Source organism: Salvia splendens, chromosome 17 (assembly GCF_004379255.2).
Source record: "Salvia splendens isolate huo1 chromosome 17, SspV2, whole genome shotgun sequence".
In the NCBI taxonomy this organism is placed as follows: Eukaryota; Viridiplantae; Streptophyta; class Magnoliopsida; order Lamiales; family Lamiaceae; genus Salvia; species Salvia splendens.
The window spans coordinates 6798808-6815358 of NC_056048.1; the positions used below are offsets into that span (position 1 = coordinate 6798808).

Genomic DNA, 16551 nt, shown 5'->3' on the forward strand with positions numbered 1-16551 from the left:
TCCTTAAGGGTAAGAACCTTTCTAGATCCTAATTTTAGGAACACATTACCTACACCAACTACCTTAGAAGAGGCTTGGTTTCTCATGCATACTTTTCTACCTCCAACATATTTGTAAGTAGAAAAAACGTTTCTCTAGGAGCACACATGACATGTGGCACCCGTATCAACAAACCATTCATTTGGATTATTACCATGGTTCACGTCGGAGACCATTGCGACCACCTTGTGATCTTTGTTGTTTATAACAACACGTTCAAATAATTTGTACAATATTGTCTCCAACAATAAGTACACAATTATATTGAACCATATGTGCATTGGTATATTCAACAATCCATGCATCTCAATTACTACTACCAAGTCTAAATTGGTCTTGCTTGTCAAATGACAAACGATAAACACAATTCTCAAGATAATAGATCTCAAGGAATTAACCATTTCGTAACCCATGAACAGTGCGACTGTTCGTTTCTTAATTCCAGCTTTGGAGCTCATGTTTCCTCCAACTTCGATTGGTATAATCCTGTCTTAGAATAGTACACTAATTTATCTTGCGATTGTTAGAAATAATGGGATGAAATTCCCAAGCCGTGTACAAGCGGTACTCTAACTATTACAATCCAAAGGAAAATAACAACAAAAAGTGAAATGAAAATTACAACGGAAATAATAAAACAAACCAACTATAAGTCGAGTCGAAGAAAGTCCTCTTTCCGCAAGACAAATTACGCTCCGGCTAGTGCTCACGGAATGGCGTATTGCCCCCAAAGATAAAACGACCCGCTAGGCACCGGCGATCTAGATGGAGTTCCGAGAATCGAGCTAGACAATGCTCCTAGAATGCACACTATGATGTAGAGAGTGTAGAGAGAATGCTTGTTGTTGGTGTGTTTTTCATTCCTCTACAACTCCATCCTTTTATAGGCACAAAAGGTGGACATGGAAGGTCATGACATTAAGACACCATAAACCATAACATAAGAAATTGGTGGTTACAAAATATGAAAAGCCAAAAGGCTCCCATAAATCCACACGTTTCCAACAAGCACTTGTTGCAAGAGAAAACTAGTCATGAACAAACAGGTTGTTTTTTTGACTGCATATATCTTAGAGGCTTTGATGATTGTAGGAAGAATTCAACATGTTTAATTCTCATTTGAAAAACAAAGTACATTACAGATAAGAAAAATGAGTAGCAAATATATGAAGAAAAGGAAAGAGCATCATTAACGCATTATAGTCATATACCACTGCAATTATTTTCACCAAATTCAAGATCATAATAAAACAAAATAAGAGATGCATAGAGATGACAATCTTATAGACTATACTAATTCAGCCCTTTAACAGATTGATTAAACTTCAGCACTAACAATAAACAGCTGGATCAGAATGACAAGCCTACACACAAGAGTCATTTTTGTGAACAATATACGTGAAAAACAGCAACGAACTGAACGAATAGAATGACAAAAATAAAGAACTTAGTCACTGATACCTCCTCATCCACAGACATGCTGATACCATCCCACCAAATTTCCTGCATACAATATAGTAGTACTGGTACATCATAATATCATAACTCAATCGTCTTCCTACCCGAGACACGGCCTGTGAAGCTCTAACAACAACCCTATATTCCAGTAATCTGTAACATACTTGCAGTGTCCATCAGTTAAACCTCTTCGAATACATGTATCGAGTTGGAACTATAAAGCAAATATGATAAGACGCTTTCACAGTCATATCTCAATAACTGTTGTGATATTATGTAGGAAAGTTGCTTACCCCATTCGAAAGGACATTTCTTCCTCTTCCATAAGCAAAAACAAAAACAGAATGCAGTCGGGAACAAACATCCTCTAAAACTAATTGATTTCAACAACACAGTCAACTGCGAGAAATACCACTGGAATGCCGAATGAAGGTTTATTAAAGAGAATTCATCAGAAGCCATAGTCAAATAGTAGTAGTATATACAAAAATATGATAGATAGAACAAAAAGTATTTAACCTCACAAGGGAGCAAAGCAAGCACAGTCTACAAGAATTCAGAAGGCAAGTTAGCCTCAGGCTTGCCGCCATCACCCAAGCCTCCCGGGTGCTGCAAATTCTGCAAAACCTGAGGGGGGAGAGTCCCCATGTTGCCACTCAAACCATCACCAGCGGACCCGAAAAACTGGCAGACAAGCCGAGCCAGCACCCCAAGAATCTGGAGCTGGTTCTGGCAAGCATCAGCATGCATTTGCATCATCTGCTTCTCATGCTCAATCTGCACCTCAACCAGCCTCTCCCTCCACTCCAACTCCTCCTCCTCCCACTTCTCCTCCAACTTCATCCTCTGCCTCCTCTCCTGGTCAAGCTCCTTCTCCAACCGAATCCACTTCTCATAATCCCTCTTCTCCCTAGCCATCTGCAGCTCTAGCAACTCCATCTCCTTCTCATAAACCCCTTCCTCCCTCTCCATCAACTGCTTCTTCGCCCTCAATTCCCTCTCTTTCCTTTCAATCTCATCCTCCATTGCTCCCACCTCTCCCCTCCATTCCCTCTCCCTCCTCTTTTCCTCCCTCCTCACAACCACATCCCTCAATTCCAACAATTTAGCACCAGCACCCCTCAATCCCTTCTTCCTCTTATCCCTCCCATCAAAATCAGAATCCTCCTTCTCCACATCACTCACCCCCAAATCAGAATCCAATTCCTCATCATCCATATCCTCACTCTCAATCCCATACCCTAAATCATCGCCCAAAATACCCGAAATGCCCTCCTCCCCAAATTTCCTAGCTCCGCCATCGACCAACTCAATATCCCCGAAAACCTCCTTGTATTTGAGGAAATTCTCCCAGTGGATCTCGCCGTCGTCCCAATTGAACTCGTTGGTGGAGATTCGGATCTTCTGCTTCACGCCGAGGTACTGGTGGCGCATGTTCTGCACCTTGATGGAGACGTCGCGCCACGACCACTTGAAGGGGAAGGTGATCGGATCGTGGTGGTGATGGAGGGAGTTGACGTGATCGGCGATGGGCTTGAACTTCTTCTCCCGCGTCTTCAGCTTCGCCAGCGTCCCCGAGTTCAGAAGCTCCGAGTATTTCGATAGCAGTGTTTGCTCCTCCACCTCCGACCACTTCTTCCGCTTCATTTTCTGGGGATTCCGCTGATCTTGATCGGAAAATATACAAGTTCCGACACCAGCAATAATTGGGCTTAATTTTGTCCTGTTTTTTCCTTTTCTTTTCTTCGTTTTTGGACAGTTCCATTCTTTGGGTTGAAATATTTATACATAAAATAAAATTTTATAAATTCATAATAAAATAATTTTTTTAATAACATTGAAACTTTCAAAAAACTAAATTAAAAATTGAAATGAAAATAGTACTCCTCCATTCCGCGGTAGTGGAAGAAAAATTTGTGATAAGTGAGTTAAGTAAAAAAAGAATAAAATAGAAAATGAAAAAGAGCGAGAGATGAACAGAGAATAAAGTAAGAGAGAGTAAAGTAAGTGAGAAAATATGTTTTGACTTTTAATAAAAATGGAAATGACTCTACTATTGCGGAACGTACCAAAATAAATGATCTCCTACTATGAAACGAATGGAGTTTGATTCATAAGAGCATGATTAACGCTACGGGCCAGACTGCACCTGGGTCCCGGCCCGCAGCCTGGCGCGTTGGAGGGGAGGGAGACGCGGCCAGAGCGGCGCCTTGTGATGGAGGTGAGTCCCGTGGCCGCGCCCGGTTGCGTACCTCAAAAATATATGGTCCTCATATTTTAAAAATATCAATATTAATCTAGAATTTTAATATTATTGAAAGAAATTTCATAACTATTTACTCTTTTTAACAGTACGATTGATGTTTTTAAAGTGTGAGAATAGTAAATACACAAAGTGGAAAACTATAAGAACTAATAATGTATTTCTCACTTATTTTAAAATTTGTTAAACAATTTAATAAAAAGTGAAAAAATGTGCAAAACTCTTTCAATAATATTACTTCAGAGTTCAAATATGTTTAATGGTAATTTTAAAGTAAGAGGATTAGAGCATCCACAATGGTAATAGACCAGCCATATGCTAGCCACAAACTCCTCCTGCCACATCGTCGGCACTAAAAACTTCTCCTGCCACATCATCAGGACAAGCAACCGGACAAGCAATAGGCTAGCCACAATAAACAAAATTATAAAAAACAAATAATTAACGATCACACAAAATACAGAATTAAATTTACGACACAGATACGAGAAAATTCAATAATAATAGTAAAATTAAAAAAAGTACATTAATTAAAAAAAATTACATTAATTTAAAAAAAACCTCTTCCACACACGAGCCCCCGCCTCCGCCTCACTCCTCATGGTCGTCGCCGCCGTTGTGGCCGCTATCCGGGACCCCCAAATCTGCGGCATCTGAGCCCGCGTCTAAGCCCCCCAACTGTGTCGAGGCGGCATCCAAATTGACCCGCATACTCTCGAGCATTGAGTGAAGAAACATCTTCTCCACGGGGTCAGTTGTCGCCCACCATTCAGCTAAGATCTTGTGCATCTGAGCCTGCGTTTGTTGACGCGTGAAGAAGGCGAGCTCGGTTGGCGACTTGCCAACAGGGGGGATGCCGACTGTCCCTCCTGGGACCCCTGGGCGACCCCCCTCGCTACCCGTTGCACCCGCCTTTGACCAACCAGGCGAGTGCAGTGAGTAAACGATGGAGGGGACGGGAACTCCTGAACATCCTCGGGGAGGTCGTGGGAACCGCCGATGCTGCCGCTGTAATAACCGGCATAGTTCAGTCGCTGCTTCTTCGGCCAGCCAGCATCGACACCTGCCCGAAACTTCTCGGAGTCCATCAGCACCTCATAGCAGTTCTAGTAGGTGAACTCCTTATAAAACCCGTGCACGAGGAAGGCTTTCTCCGCTATCCTCCTGCAGTCCTCGTCAGTTTGGCCACTGGTCTGCATGCGGAGGGTGTTGGTGTACAAGCCCGAAAATCGTGAGACCGCAGCCCTGATTCGGTCCCACCCCTTCCAGCACTCCTCCTCGCTGTGTGGCCTCCCCTCCGGGCAAAATGCCTTGTAGGCTGCTGATATTTTAGCCCACAAGTTGACGATCCTCTGATTGTTCGAATGGAGGGGATCATCGCAAACACTCACCCAAGCCTCGGACAGCGCGACGTTCTCCGCATCCGTCCACTTTCTCCATGCGGGGCTGTCGTCATCAGCCGGCTGCGACGACTCGCCGACCACCCTTTTGCCCTTCCCCTCGCCCTTCTTCTTCTTTGGTGCGCCCCGACCCCGCCCTACTCCCCCCCGTTTGAACGGGAGTGTCCGCATACTCGAGATCTATTTCCAACTCCTCTAAGGAGAAAGTCTCACACCCAGTGAACTGCGTCTCCGATGGGGTCGATGTGTGCGAAGAAGCAGTCAGAAAATCAAGACTCGGGCGATAGACATTGTCCCCCCCCCCGGTGTCCCCTGCATCCCGGGCTACATTCCCGGCTGCCACCCCCGGCATCATCTGCATCCAAGGGTACATGTTGTAGTACCCGGTCATCGGACCCCATCCACCTCCCACGGGTACCGTGGGAGTTTGAGACCCGCTCGTCACTGGAGTAGACTCGTTGTTGTTCTCCATTTTGCTTTATTGCTCTTGTACAGAAATTAAGTGAGAGAGAAAACTCGTTAAAACAAACGGTGAGAATGAAAATGACGTGCAAATCGCGTACATATAGTGTTTCGAAAATTAAAAAAAAAGTGTTGGCCGATCGCTCGCCAATCGCCCGCCTACAATGGCGGCCACCCGATCGGCGAGCGCATCGGCCAGCGCTCAAAAATCGGCGTGCGTTCGCCGAAATTCCCCCGTTTTTCCGCTCGCCGCCTACAATGGTTTGGCTAGCAGACCGGTCAGCACCGGGAATCGGCTAGCCGGTCCACTAGCCTCCATTGGAGATGCTCTTAGAAGTGATAGCTTTCACTATAGCAACACGATTATGGTGAAGAGTCTCTGCTATCCTTGAATATTATTATTATGTTACCGGCTTCCCACCTACCGAGGTCAACCGCCCTTTCTCTTTTTTCTTTTGGTTTATGAAAAAAAAATACATAAACCCTTGTGATATATCATAACTCTAACCAATCTCTCAAAAAATATGACATTACTACTTAAGAAAAACACACGATTTTACCGTTACATTTTCCACTCCTGCTTCATTCAATACCCATCCTATGCTGCATAAAACAAAATAAAGTAAATAATAGTATAATTAAATTAAAGTAAATGGACAATGAGATAGTAGAAGATAAAATATGTGGAAAATTAAGCAAACAAAATTAATAGTACTAGAAAGCATTAATTATAAATTACTAGAAATTAGTTCAACTGTATCTTGTGGGTGGTGGAATTCTGGAAGCAAAGGAGCGATTTGCGACGGCAAGTAGAGATTGTTGTTTTGGTTCAGTGAATCCAATGGCTCTATAATTAGGTTTGCATTCTGCACTTCACTCAGCAATTCCAATCAGTAATCACCACTCAATCATCACGCAACAAGTAAATCCCAATTACTATATTTCTTCGATTCTCACAATTTATTTTCCTCTTTAAGAAATCATCACCTACTATGCATCATATTGCGCCTTGATTCTATTATGCTAACGTCTAAATTAATCTGCAGCATATTCAATCCTCAATTTCATCCAAGCTTTTCTACTTTTAGGTGGAACTGAGCTCAATAACCTGCATTTGTTTACTAATCATGCATTCTGAACCCAATTTTTAGGTTAAAGAATTAGGTCATGGCGCCTCCACCGGTTCTGGCTCTAGCGCTGCCGTCGGAAACGGGTCGGGTTCTCAGTATTCAGTCGCACACTGTTCAGGTCGCTCTCCTCAATCCAATTTAAAACCATTTTACTCTTTCTGTGTAACGTCATGTTTTATTGACTGAAACTAACTGTGTGAGACAGACATAGTTGCTCAAGTTTATAGTTTGATATTGCTGCAAATTTTGAGCTCTCAACCTTAATAGATGTTTTTATACTAATAAGAATCCTGTTCCATGAATGGGAGGACATGCAGCTGTAAAATATCTGTTTAGGTTTGTGTGAGATTTTGATTTCTTGACATCTTTCTTGTACCATAATAGAGTAATAGACCAATCTCTCCCAGTTTGCTTATTGCATTAAAAACATTGTTTTGCTAGTGTTACATTTCGTTGTGGTTGGTGGCATGCCATTCGTAGTGATAGAGATTTAGCTTCGTGTTATAGCCATTGCTAAGTTCTCTTTTACTTTAGGGATATGTCGGCAACAAATCAGCTGTCTTTCCTCTACAGTTACTTGGATATGATGTAGATCCAATAAATTCAGTTCAGTTTTCAAACCACACAGGCAAGCTGCTTATTTGACTTCATAGTCGTCATTCTTTCTGAGGTTTAAAACCTGGTGTGAGGAGTGAGGACATCCGAGTATCTTTACATTTCCAGGCATGTTTTTTAATAAACATATTGGTTGTATTTCTCAGCATGACTATACCATGAATTTTGCAGGATATCCTACTTTTAAGGGCCAGGTCTTGAATGGAGACCAACTTTGGGATTTAATCGAGGGTCTTGAAGCTAATAATTTGTTGTACTACACACATCTACTTACAGGTATCATTGATTCAACTAGTTTAGTGTTGCTGCCAAAATAACTTTTCTAATATTCAACTCAATGGTTCTTGAAGTCTGTGCTTTTTATGCCTTTTCAACTGCACTGCAAATATGTTAGTTCAGGTGATGAAATTGTGATACTTACATAATATTTCATCTTAATCATATTGACGCCTGCGATTTCTGCTATTTTCCATTTCCTTTTATGCTCTGAGTTGCTCAAATAATTAGGTAATAAGATATATTTTTTCTTTCTCCATGTTAACAGTTGGCCACATATTGTAGGTTATATTGGTTCAGTCTCCTTCTTGAATACTGTTCTACGAGTTGTGAATAAGCTTAGGTCTGTCAACCCCGGACTTACATATGGTGAGTAGATCCAGTAGCCGCTGACTATTTAACATGCACGTATTCTTTCTGAAATTGAGAATGTGCTTCCTTGTAGTTTCCTTGGAACTTGGAAGTACAATTTAGCGTGCATAGTATTTGTCTAAGATCTTGGTTGAGTAAAGGCTTGGGTCTTTATAACTAATTTTTGGATAGGTTAAATATACTGCAGCCTTGATATTGTTTTCCTATTCCGTTGCTAACTTGCTATAGTTTGTTATGGAATCTTTGTTTTCAGTGTGTGATCCAGTTTTAGGTGATGAAGGAAAACTGTACGTTGCTGAGGAATTGGTATCTGTATATCGAGAAAAGGTACATTAAATGTTGAATATGGTTTTTCTCTAGTGAAAATTATTATGATATTTTTGTAGTTAAGGTACTAGTTCAAGTACTCATTCAGTTTGTTGCAGTACCCACTGGCCCAAGATTAAATTTTGAATGTTCTGAAATGTAGATTCTAATTATGAATAGTCATAGTTAAATAACTATTCAATCTTTTTGCCTTCTTTCTGGTTCGGCCAAAGCAACCATTTAAAAATAGCTATTGCGTCAGTGTGAACATATAAATATACACATATCAAATTTGAACTTCATGATTTATAATTCAATTAGAGAGCATAAATTATTAGTACATTTTTTTCCAGAAGAAATTTTGTCTTTATGCTAGCCTAAGAGCGGGTGGCCTATAGCTTTACTTGTGATGCTTTGGCATTTTATTGTGGCAACTGTAGCTTGTTAACTTGATCTTATAGAAGGTTTTGATGAGTTGTACTAGTATAGAATATATGAAATAATATCATATTCCCTCCATCCCACAAAATAGTGAATAATAGGTTGTGGCACATTTTAGAAATTTTTAAAAAGGGAAAATCGATGGAAAAACATGCAGTTTGGTTGAATTCTGGTCCCGTCCCACAACTTTAAAATCACCCGAAACAACCACGAAGTTTAAATTTTTTTTGCAATTATCCCATGACAAAAAAATTTGGTGAAATTGTATCTGATATGGTAGCCGGAAAATCATACTGTTTACTGCCAATGAGTTAAACGATGTCGTCTATTCACTATTCATACAAAAAACAACGTTTGGTTTAAAACATCAATAATATACACGTATGCGGCCAGATTTTTTCGTCGTGGGATAACTGCAAACAAATCCAAACTTCATGATTTTTATGGCTGATTTTTAAAGTTGCGGACATGCCTATATTTGACCAAACTTCATGGTTTTTCCGGCAACTTACCCTTTAATAAATGTTAGTTAGATTGTACTCCCTCCGTCACGCTTAAGATGACACGTTTTCCTTTTTAGCTTGTCCCAACTAAGATGACACATTTCCTTTTTTGGAAACTTTCTCTCTCTAATTAATACACTCGACCACTTTTTCTCACTCCTATTAATATATTCATCTTTCTTTCTCTCTATTTTAATACTTACACCCACCTTTTCCTCTCCAATTAAACACTTTAACCAATAATTCCTAAAATCCCGTGCCGGCCAAGAAATGTGTCATCTTAGCCGGGACGGAGGGAGTAGTTTGAGTGGAGAAGGGGCCCCGCTTTACTAGGTAAAGTGTGTTGTGAGTAGAGAAATGGTGGAACATGTGTAATAAAGTTGTAAATAATTTGAGCAAGTGGAGAAATGGTGGACCTTGTCTGGTAAATTTGTAAGTTGAGAAAGTGTGGATAAAACATAAGGAATTTATGTCCAAAATGGCAAAGAAATTAGTGTGCATTAATTTGTTGAACACTCCAAAATGGCAAAGTGTGCACTATCTTGTAGGACGGAGGGAGTGTTAGTTTGTAGATATTTTACTGGTTTGAATTGTCAAGTGTTGATTGGCTTTTATGTAAAATGTCAAATATTATCAGTGTGTCCTACATTTTTCATCTCTCCATCATATTACATGTTTTTTTTGTTTTATGCTGGCAAAGGAATTGGCCTGATTTGTTCAAACTGGACAACATTCATAATTTCATACACAACAATATATAATAAAGGAAAAGGAAAAAGAAATAGGTAGAGATGGATTTGTAGAGCAAACTACATTAATGCACTTTTATATCAAACTCGCTCTGATGGAAAAATTGGTTATTACTTTTTCTTAATAGGTTGTCCCTATTGCTTCCATGTTGACTCCGAATCAGTTTGAGGCTGAATTGTTGACAAAATCCAGGTATTTTCCTGTTTAGCTTGTAGTATATCAAATACTTCCAAAAGCTGACAAAGCATATCTATATCAGCCTGATCATATTTTATGATTCTTACTAATTCGCTACTTAATAAAGTTGACCTTATGAGGAGGTTGTTTCAATCTCAGTCACACTCACGAATTAAGTATGTCCATTTCCATTGATTTTGAGTTCATACCAGACAAGGGAAAGGAAACTCCTGTTTTTTGGATAAAGCCAGAGCACTTGAAAGAGTTTGTTATGACAAATTCACAATAAAACTTCTACTTACATAATGCCAGTTACCTAGAATACTTATTTGCAATGACGGAAAGTTTTAGACTTTTAATGATAGAGTTTTGATTTATTTCTACACGTGTCTCAAGTCTCACCTGATAAACTCTTGGATTTAGCCAAAACTTGTTTCTAATAGTAGTCAGCCACATGCTATTGAGTTTTTTTGCTATGGTTATTTTTATCTTTTTTATTTATTTATTTCATATTTTGAAGTGTTATCTAGGTAACTTTCAGCCAGTCAAGTCTTGGACTATCCCTATGCCCTTGGTGAAATAGGTAGTCTTTAAATATGATTGCAGTCGTCAATCATTATGTTAGGATAGGAAAAATATCCCTATGGGGATTTTCTTGGTTCTAGTTTTTCTTCATTTTATTCTGATTCAAGCATCATTTGGAATATAATCTTTATCCTTTCGTGTTACTAATTTAGTATGAGTATCCATAACTCTTGTCAGTTTTTTTTTTAATGTATTGTCTATCCCTCCTTGTCATCATTTTCCTTGGATCCTGTTGGTGATTTTGTCCGTTCCATGCATTCCTCCAATTTTTAAGGATTGTATCTGAGCAAGATGGCAGGGAGGCATGCAACATTATTCATGCTGCCGGACCATCAAAGGTGTTTTCTAATGCTTCAGTCTTAATAGTATCTCAATTATTTATTTTGTAGACTTCTTTTTGTCTTTACTCTTTGACCTAATAAGTTCTAGATTGCTGAGAATGATCTCTAAAGGCATTACTAATAAAAAGAAATTGTTTTCTTAAATCATCAACTGGCGCATTTATTACCACTTTTTTTATCATGTAATACTACTAGTAATGGCACTTAAAGCCCTAGAATTATACTTTGCTATTACAATTATATCCTATCTACAATAATATGCTGTTAAAGTTATATTATGTTTGTTCAAGAATTACAACTTGTTTCAGGTTGTCATAACAAGCATAAATGTAGATGGAGAGCTTCTCCTAATTGGCAGTCATCAGAAAGAGAAGGTAATTGAATCACTCATACTTGTACGGGGCATCTGCTATTTCCACTATAAATGCATATTTTCTACTGATTCTCTTGTATTTTTTTCCTTAGTAGTACTTCATAAAAGAAGTTTGTTATTCCCTAATATCCACATTCTAACTAAGCAACTTCGGCTATTATAGGGGCAACCACCTGAGCAGTTCCGGATCCCAATTCCCAAAATTCCGGCTTATTTCACAGTAAGAAGTTGTTTTATTTGTGAATATTACCTTTTCTGAGATAGTATATCTCCGATTGCATAAATGATTTTCATGATCTGAGAACATCATATATTCTTCTCACCCCACTTTCCTCAAATAAGTTTAAAAGTTCAGTAAAATGCTTTAAACTAGAGAGTATTATTTGGCTAATTCTACCAGTGGACATGCTTTCCACGTTCGACACTCTTAGGGGACTTATCATATGCATTTCCCCTGAAACATGGAAAAATTGAAGGTATCTAAGTGTTCGCACCATACAATCAAGAGTGAGCAGACCCTAGAGTTTCTCCAACTCACCCCTTCCCAACGTAAAATGAAAAGTAGCTGAACCATTTTTTAGTCTTCTCTCAGCTTTACGATTTTGCATGTGGAGTTATATAATCGAGTGATTCTTATTGGACTCATATTTGTCGTGACTATATGTTTGTCTAGAATGTTCTATGTGGTTTGCATTCTGCTTGCCCAATTCTTTTATTGCTCATTAAATAAGCTTGCAGTTAGCCGCAGAGCCTCTTTTATTTACTCACAAGAAGAAAACTGCCAAAAAAGATTAAATTTGTGGAAATTATGAGACAAGAATTTGTAGAGTGCTTCATTCTTCTCATATTTTTCCTCAAAACCAAACATTTATCTTGTACTAATAGTTTGCTACTTCTAACATTGCATCTTCTTTTACTACAGGGAACAGGAGATCTCATGACTGCACTTTTGCTTGGATGGAGCAACGTAATGATTGATAAACCTTATTTTAAGTTCATTAGCCATCTCATAGATGTTATTAATGCGCATCATTTCTTATTCATTTATCTGATTCTTATCATATAGAAATACCCTGACAACCTTGGCAAAGCTGCAGAACTTTCTGTATCAAGTGTGCAGGTAAGTCTGTTGATTTGGTTATTCTGATTGAATATCGGAGTCATTAACTCCGCAAAGGAACTGAACTTGGTTTCCTTCAAAAGTGTGAATTTTCTTATTTTCTTCTCGGGCGAGTATCCTACCTCGTTTTCTTTAGTATTTACTTCACCAGGATTTCCACATAAACAGTAGATTAAATGTCCGAAGTGAATGCAGTAAAAACACCCCCTATCTCCATCTTAACATACCTAGTAACAGTGGACCAAAATATGCAATTTTGAGCTTGTTCGATCATGTAATCCTATGCATTGTTGATCTAATCGATCACCCAAAGTAAATGTTCCCGGAGCCCGTTGTAGTTATGCATGACTTTTGAGTTTGCTGCAGGCACTTCTGGTTAGGACAGTAGAAGACTATACGAGGGCTGGGCATGACTGCCAGTCGAGCAGCTTAGAGATTCGTTTGATCCAGAGTCAAGATGACATCCGAAACCCTGAAATCAAATACAGGGCTGAGATGTACAACTAAGAAGTCGACCAAATCTATACAACCAAAGAGCCACATTACATTAGGCTGGGGCAAATATGAAGAAGAGGAAATTGAGGACTTTAGTTTCTTTGAAAAGTTAAATAAATGATCTTATGTTGTACTACCAAATTTCACTCTTTCCTTTTCATATTGGTGTAATTACCTCGAAAGGTAGTGAGCGGTGTAATTAACTCGAAAGGTAGTGAGCATCAAAAGTTTTCATCTACTAATATAGTGATTACTTTTAATATTTTACTACCTAGGAATACTGCTTCTAAGCAATCGAGTCTTGAAACTTTATTGTCTTAAAATTGAAGATTTGTCTTTAAATTATTAATATATGAGTTAGATGCACTAAAAATATTTGATATATCTGTTTCAACGCAACAAAAAAAAATGGCTAATCTTTTTGCCAAAACTTTATAAAAATAGGAACGGCAAATACAAAAATGGCTATTGTTTCTGCTGCTTCGTTTCACGGCCACGAAGCCCCAACTCCTCACTCCCGTTTCCGCCATCAGATTCCTCTATTTCTTGTCCTTTATCATCCCATGACTGAAGGTGCGCGCACGTTTTTTATCTCTAATTACGATTGCTACGTGTTTGTCGTAACTACTCACTGAAAATTTCAATGTGATTAATCAAAGTGAGGAATTGTATAGTCATGCATGTGTGTATAATAGTGATTCAATTTAGTAACAGGATATAGAGTAGAGAAAGCAGGTAGCCAAGTTATGATATTTTCGGAGGGAAAGTTCCAAAATCTGCTGAATTCAGGAAGGAGTGGGCTTAGAGAAGTGATCGGTGCATTGATGATTTGTTTGAGTTTGACGAGAAGCTTTCCCAAGCATTGAAAGAGGAGGAGTTATCCCCTCGAAAGCAAGCTGTGCAGAATGCTCACTGGTTGTTAGATCCACCTTTTTGCATGCACCTTCAATATTGTTGCTTCTGATTAGCACAAAGTCATGTAGCATAGAATTCTATTACTTTCCATCTTTTAGCTATAGAGCTGTAGATTGTGTTTGAGTATGTTTAGAGAATAGCTAAGATGCTTGTTAATTGTTATGGCATTTCATATAATTACAGGTAGGTGATCAAGTCTAAATGTTTTATAGTGAACACCTGTTAAACAAGAAAACATGTGCATCTCAATACCAAGTTACCACATTTATAAGGGTATGCAAATAGCTAGACACAATGACATCATTAGAGCTATAACATAAAGCTGAAATACGCGAGTAATTATATTTAAAATTTAATAAATCCTAAGGATTCTTCAATTTTATCTATATTTTATCTTTGTCTTGTATTTTTAATTTGCCTTCTGTCTGAATAAACATTACTTCCTTATAGCAGATAATTGGGATTGATGGTCAAAATTATCATTCTCATCAACATATAAGACAACAATAACAATGGAAATATTAATATCTTCATTCTTGCTTTATATTAACTATAATCTACTTTTCATTAATCATTTACAAAATTATGGCTACAACGCCGCTTAAAGTTGTTTGATTAACCTATTTAACCTATTCATTCTTGATACTGTTATTTTAACTAAAAATAATTTTTTTTAAAAAAGACCTTAGTCCTTGCTACTTTTTGGAAGTATTTTTCTCTTTTTTACCCATGCGTTTTGCAACTGCTTTGTGTACATACTATTCTACAGAGAGGCACCAATTTCAAATTAGCCATTATATTATTGTAGCATGCGTGAATCGACCATGACACCCACATTTATTTCCAAATATATTATAATTTCATTTTGTGATTACATTTTTTCCAACTGTTGCATTTCAGGAATAGAAGATTTGCAATATCCAATTGGAAGGTTAGCATGGCGGATGCTACATATTCTATTCTCTCATCTCACTACATAATCTGAAAATTAAAATGAAACAAGACATATAGTAGTAATATTAAATTTTTCACATAATAGAACAAGCGTGGGGGTTATCGTCGCTGAAGAGATGCGTGATCCCTTCTTCATGAGGCGCTGCTGGAACGGCCTGAGCGACGTTTCTGACAAAGCCGGATGGGGCCCTTTTGTTGTAGGCCTGAGGCGCGTAGGGATACTGAACAAGATTGTGAGGCACATAAGGCCACAATTCAGCTCTTTTCCGGTTCTCTTCACTCTCTTGAGCACCTTGCTTGCATCGATGAAGCCACTCACCGTTACACGGTGTTGCTTTCCATCATACTATATCATTTTATGCATCAACAAATATGTATATAAAGTATAAACATGCATTACCTTTCATGTTTTTCACAGCATTCTTGACTCTTCTCTCACATCCATCACAGTCCAGTTTTACTTTGATCTCAACTCTCTGCATCATCAACAAACAAATTCAACTATATAAAAATTAATTAAGCAAATGAAATAGTATGTGTGAAAAAATGTTAAGGCAATTAGTAGTACCTGCATAGGTTTCCTTTTGCCTCTTGTTGTGGTGACAGTGCAAAAGTTTGAGAGATAATCAAGAGCTCCCATTTCTCTTTTTGATCTTATGATGTTTGTTATACACAAACCAAAGAAGAATGGATTTGTTGATATTTATATTGTGAGATCTTGACGAGTAATAACAAGTTGTATGTCCAATTCTACCATTGTGAATGCAAAGACCTAAGATTTTAATTGAGGGTAAACTTATTCTTTGGAAAATTTATGGGTTTTTGAAATTTGAGATATTTTATTATTTTAAAAAGAGGGTTAAAATGAGCAGAAAGTTGGGTGATTAAGCCCTGAAATTATGATGAGCAGGTAATAATGCTTTTGGATTTGATGATTTGTTTATGGTGATTGTTTAATCATGAAATTGCTCTAAAAGTGCTTTACTGTTTGCTTTCATTTTCATTCACCTGCTTTTTCAATATTTTTAATTGGATTAATTGCCGCAATAATTGATCTTGATACTGTTTCTTCTATCTTGTTTGAGGAAAGTTGAGTGATATTTCATGTAACTAAAAAGCATATCAAATAGCGACTTTAATAGAAAGTAGTGAGGTTATTTTTCTTTTCTTTCAACAAACTTAAATGTGACTTCTTTCCAGCTGAAATATGCATGAAATCATGGCCCCATTTTTGCTCTTTTGCTTCATTTCTTGTGTTATTTAATCACTGTATCTATAAAAAATCAAGTAAGAATTGTTTGCTTTTGGAGTCTTGTAATATTTAGTGTGCAACGAGATCAAGATAAAAAAAAAAACCGGACCTCATTTGTTTCGAATCAAGTTTTCTTTTTTGGGAAGATATTGTTTGAAATGAAGATTGATTTTGATATGCATATATTTGGAGGTGACGAATTTCATCCCTGATTTATATCAGCAACTTCTCTGCTTCTCATATTTACCATTTTCTAGTATTCAATAAAATGAGATCGAACTACCCAAAATGCCCTCGGTCGTATACACAACACCATATACATAG

The 16551-nt window shown here is 38.0% G+C and overlaps 3 protein-coding genes across 6 annotated transcripts; 1 reads left to right on the forward strand and 2 right to left on the reverse strand.

Moving 5' to 3' along the window:
* Positions 1–1206: 1206 nt before the first annotated feature.
* LOC121775537 lies at positions 1207–3255 on the reverse strand. Of its 3 annotated transcripts, none has more exons than XR_006045143.1 (3): positions 2017–3255; positions 1791–1911; positions 1207–1542 (listed from the first exon to the last, which is right to left on the reverse strand). XR_006045143.1 is itself a non-coding variant. In XM_042172624.1 (2 exons), exon 1 carries the CDS (start codon positions 3142–3144, stop codon positions 2044–2046), a length of 1101 nt encoding a protein of 366 aa, XP_042028558.1. In that variant the 5' UTR covers positions 3145–3255; the 3' UTR covers positions 1207–1911; positions 2017–2043. The 3 variants fall into 3 exon arrangements, 1 of the variants encoding a protein (XP_042028558.1); XR_006045142.1 differs by having other exon boundaries at positions 1207–1650; XM_042172624.1 differs by having other exon boundaries at positions 1207–1911.
* A 3081-nt stretch (positions 3256–6336) lies between these two features.
* Positions 6337–13366, forward strand: LOC121773647 (pyridoxal kinase-like). 2 transcript variants are annotated; one of them, XM_042170543.1, is made up of 13 exons: positions 6337–6479; positions 6774–6870; positions 7287–7380; positions 7539–7643; positions 7929–8012; positions 8269–8342; positions 10143–10207; positions 11052–11115; positions 11427–11492; positions 11655–11711; positions 12414–12458; positions 12558–12611; positions 12978–13366. In XM_042170543.1, exons 2-13 carry the CDS (start codon positions 6790–6792, stop codon positions 13116–13118), a joined length of 930 nt encoding a protein of 309 aa, XP_042026477.1. In that variant the 5' UTR covers positions 6337–6479; positions 6774–6789; the 3' UTR covers positions 13119–13366. The 2 variants fall into 2 exon arrangements, with proteins under 2 accessions (XP_042026477.1, XP_042026478.1); XM_042170544.1 differs by having other exon boundaries at positions 6378–6544.
* A 1491-nt stretch (positions 13367–14857) lies between these two features.
* LOC121773808 (heavy metal-associated isoprenylated plant protein 21-like) lies at positions 14858–16194 on the reverse strand. Its single transcript, XM_042170722.1, has 3 exons — positions 15544–16194; positions 15376–15451; positions 14858–15267 (listed from the first exon to the last, which is right to left on the reverse strand). Exons 1-3 carry the CDS (start codon positions 15613–15615, stop codon positions 15050–15052), a joined length of 366 nt encoding a protein of 121 aa, XP_042026656.1. The 5' UTR covers positions 15616–16194; the 3' UTR covers positions 14858–15049.
* Between the last annotated feature and the right edge of the window lie 357 nt (positions 16195–16551).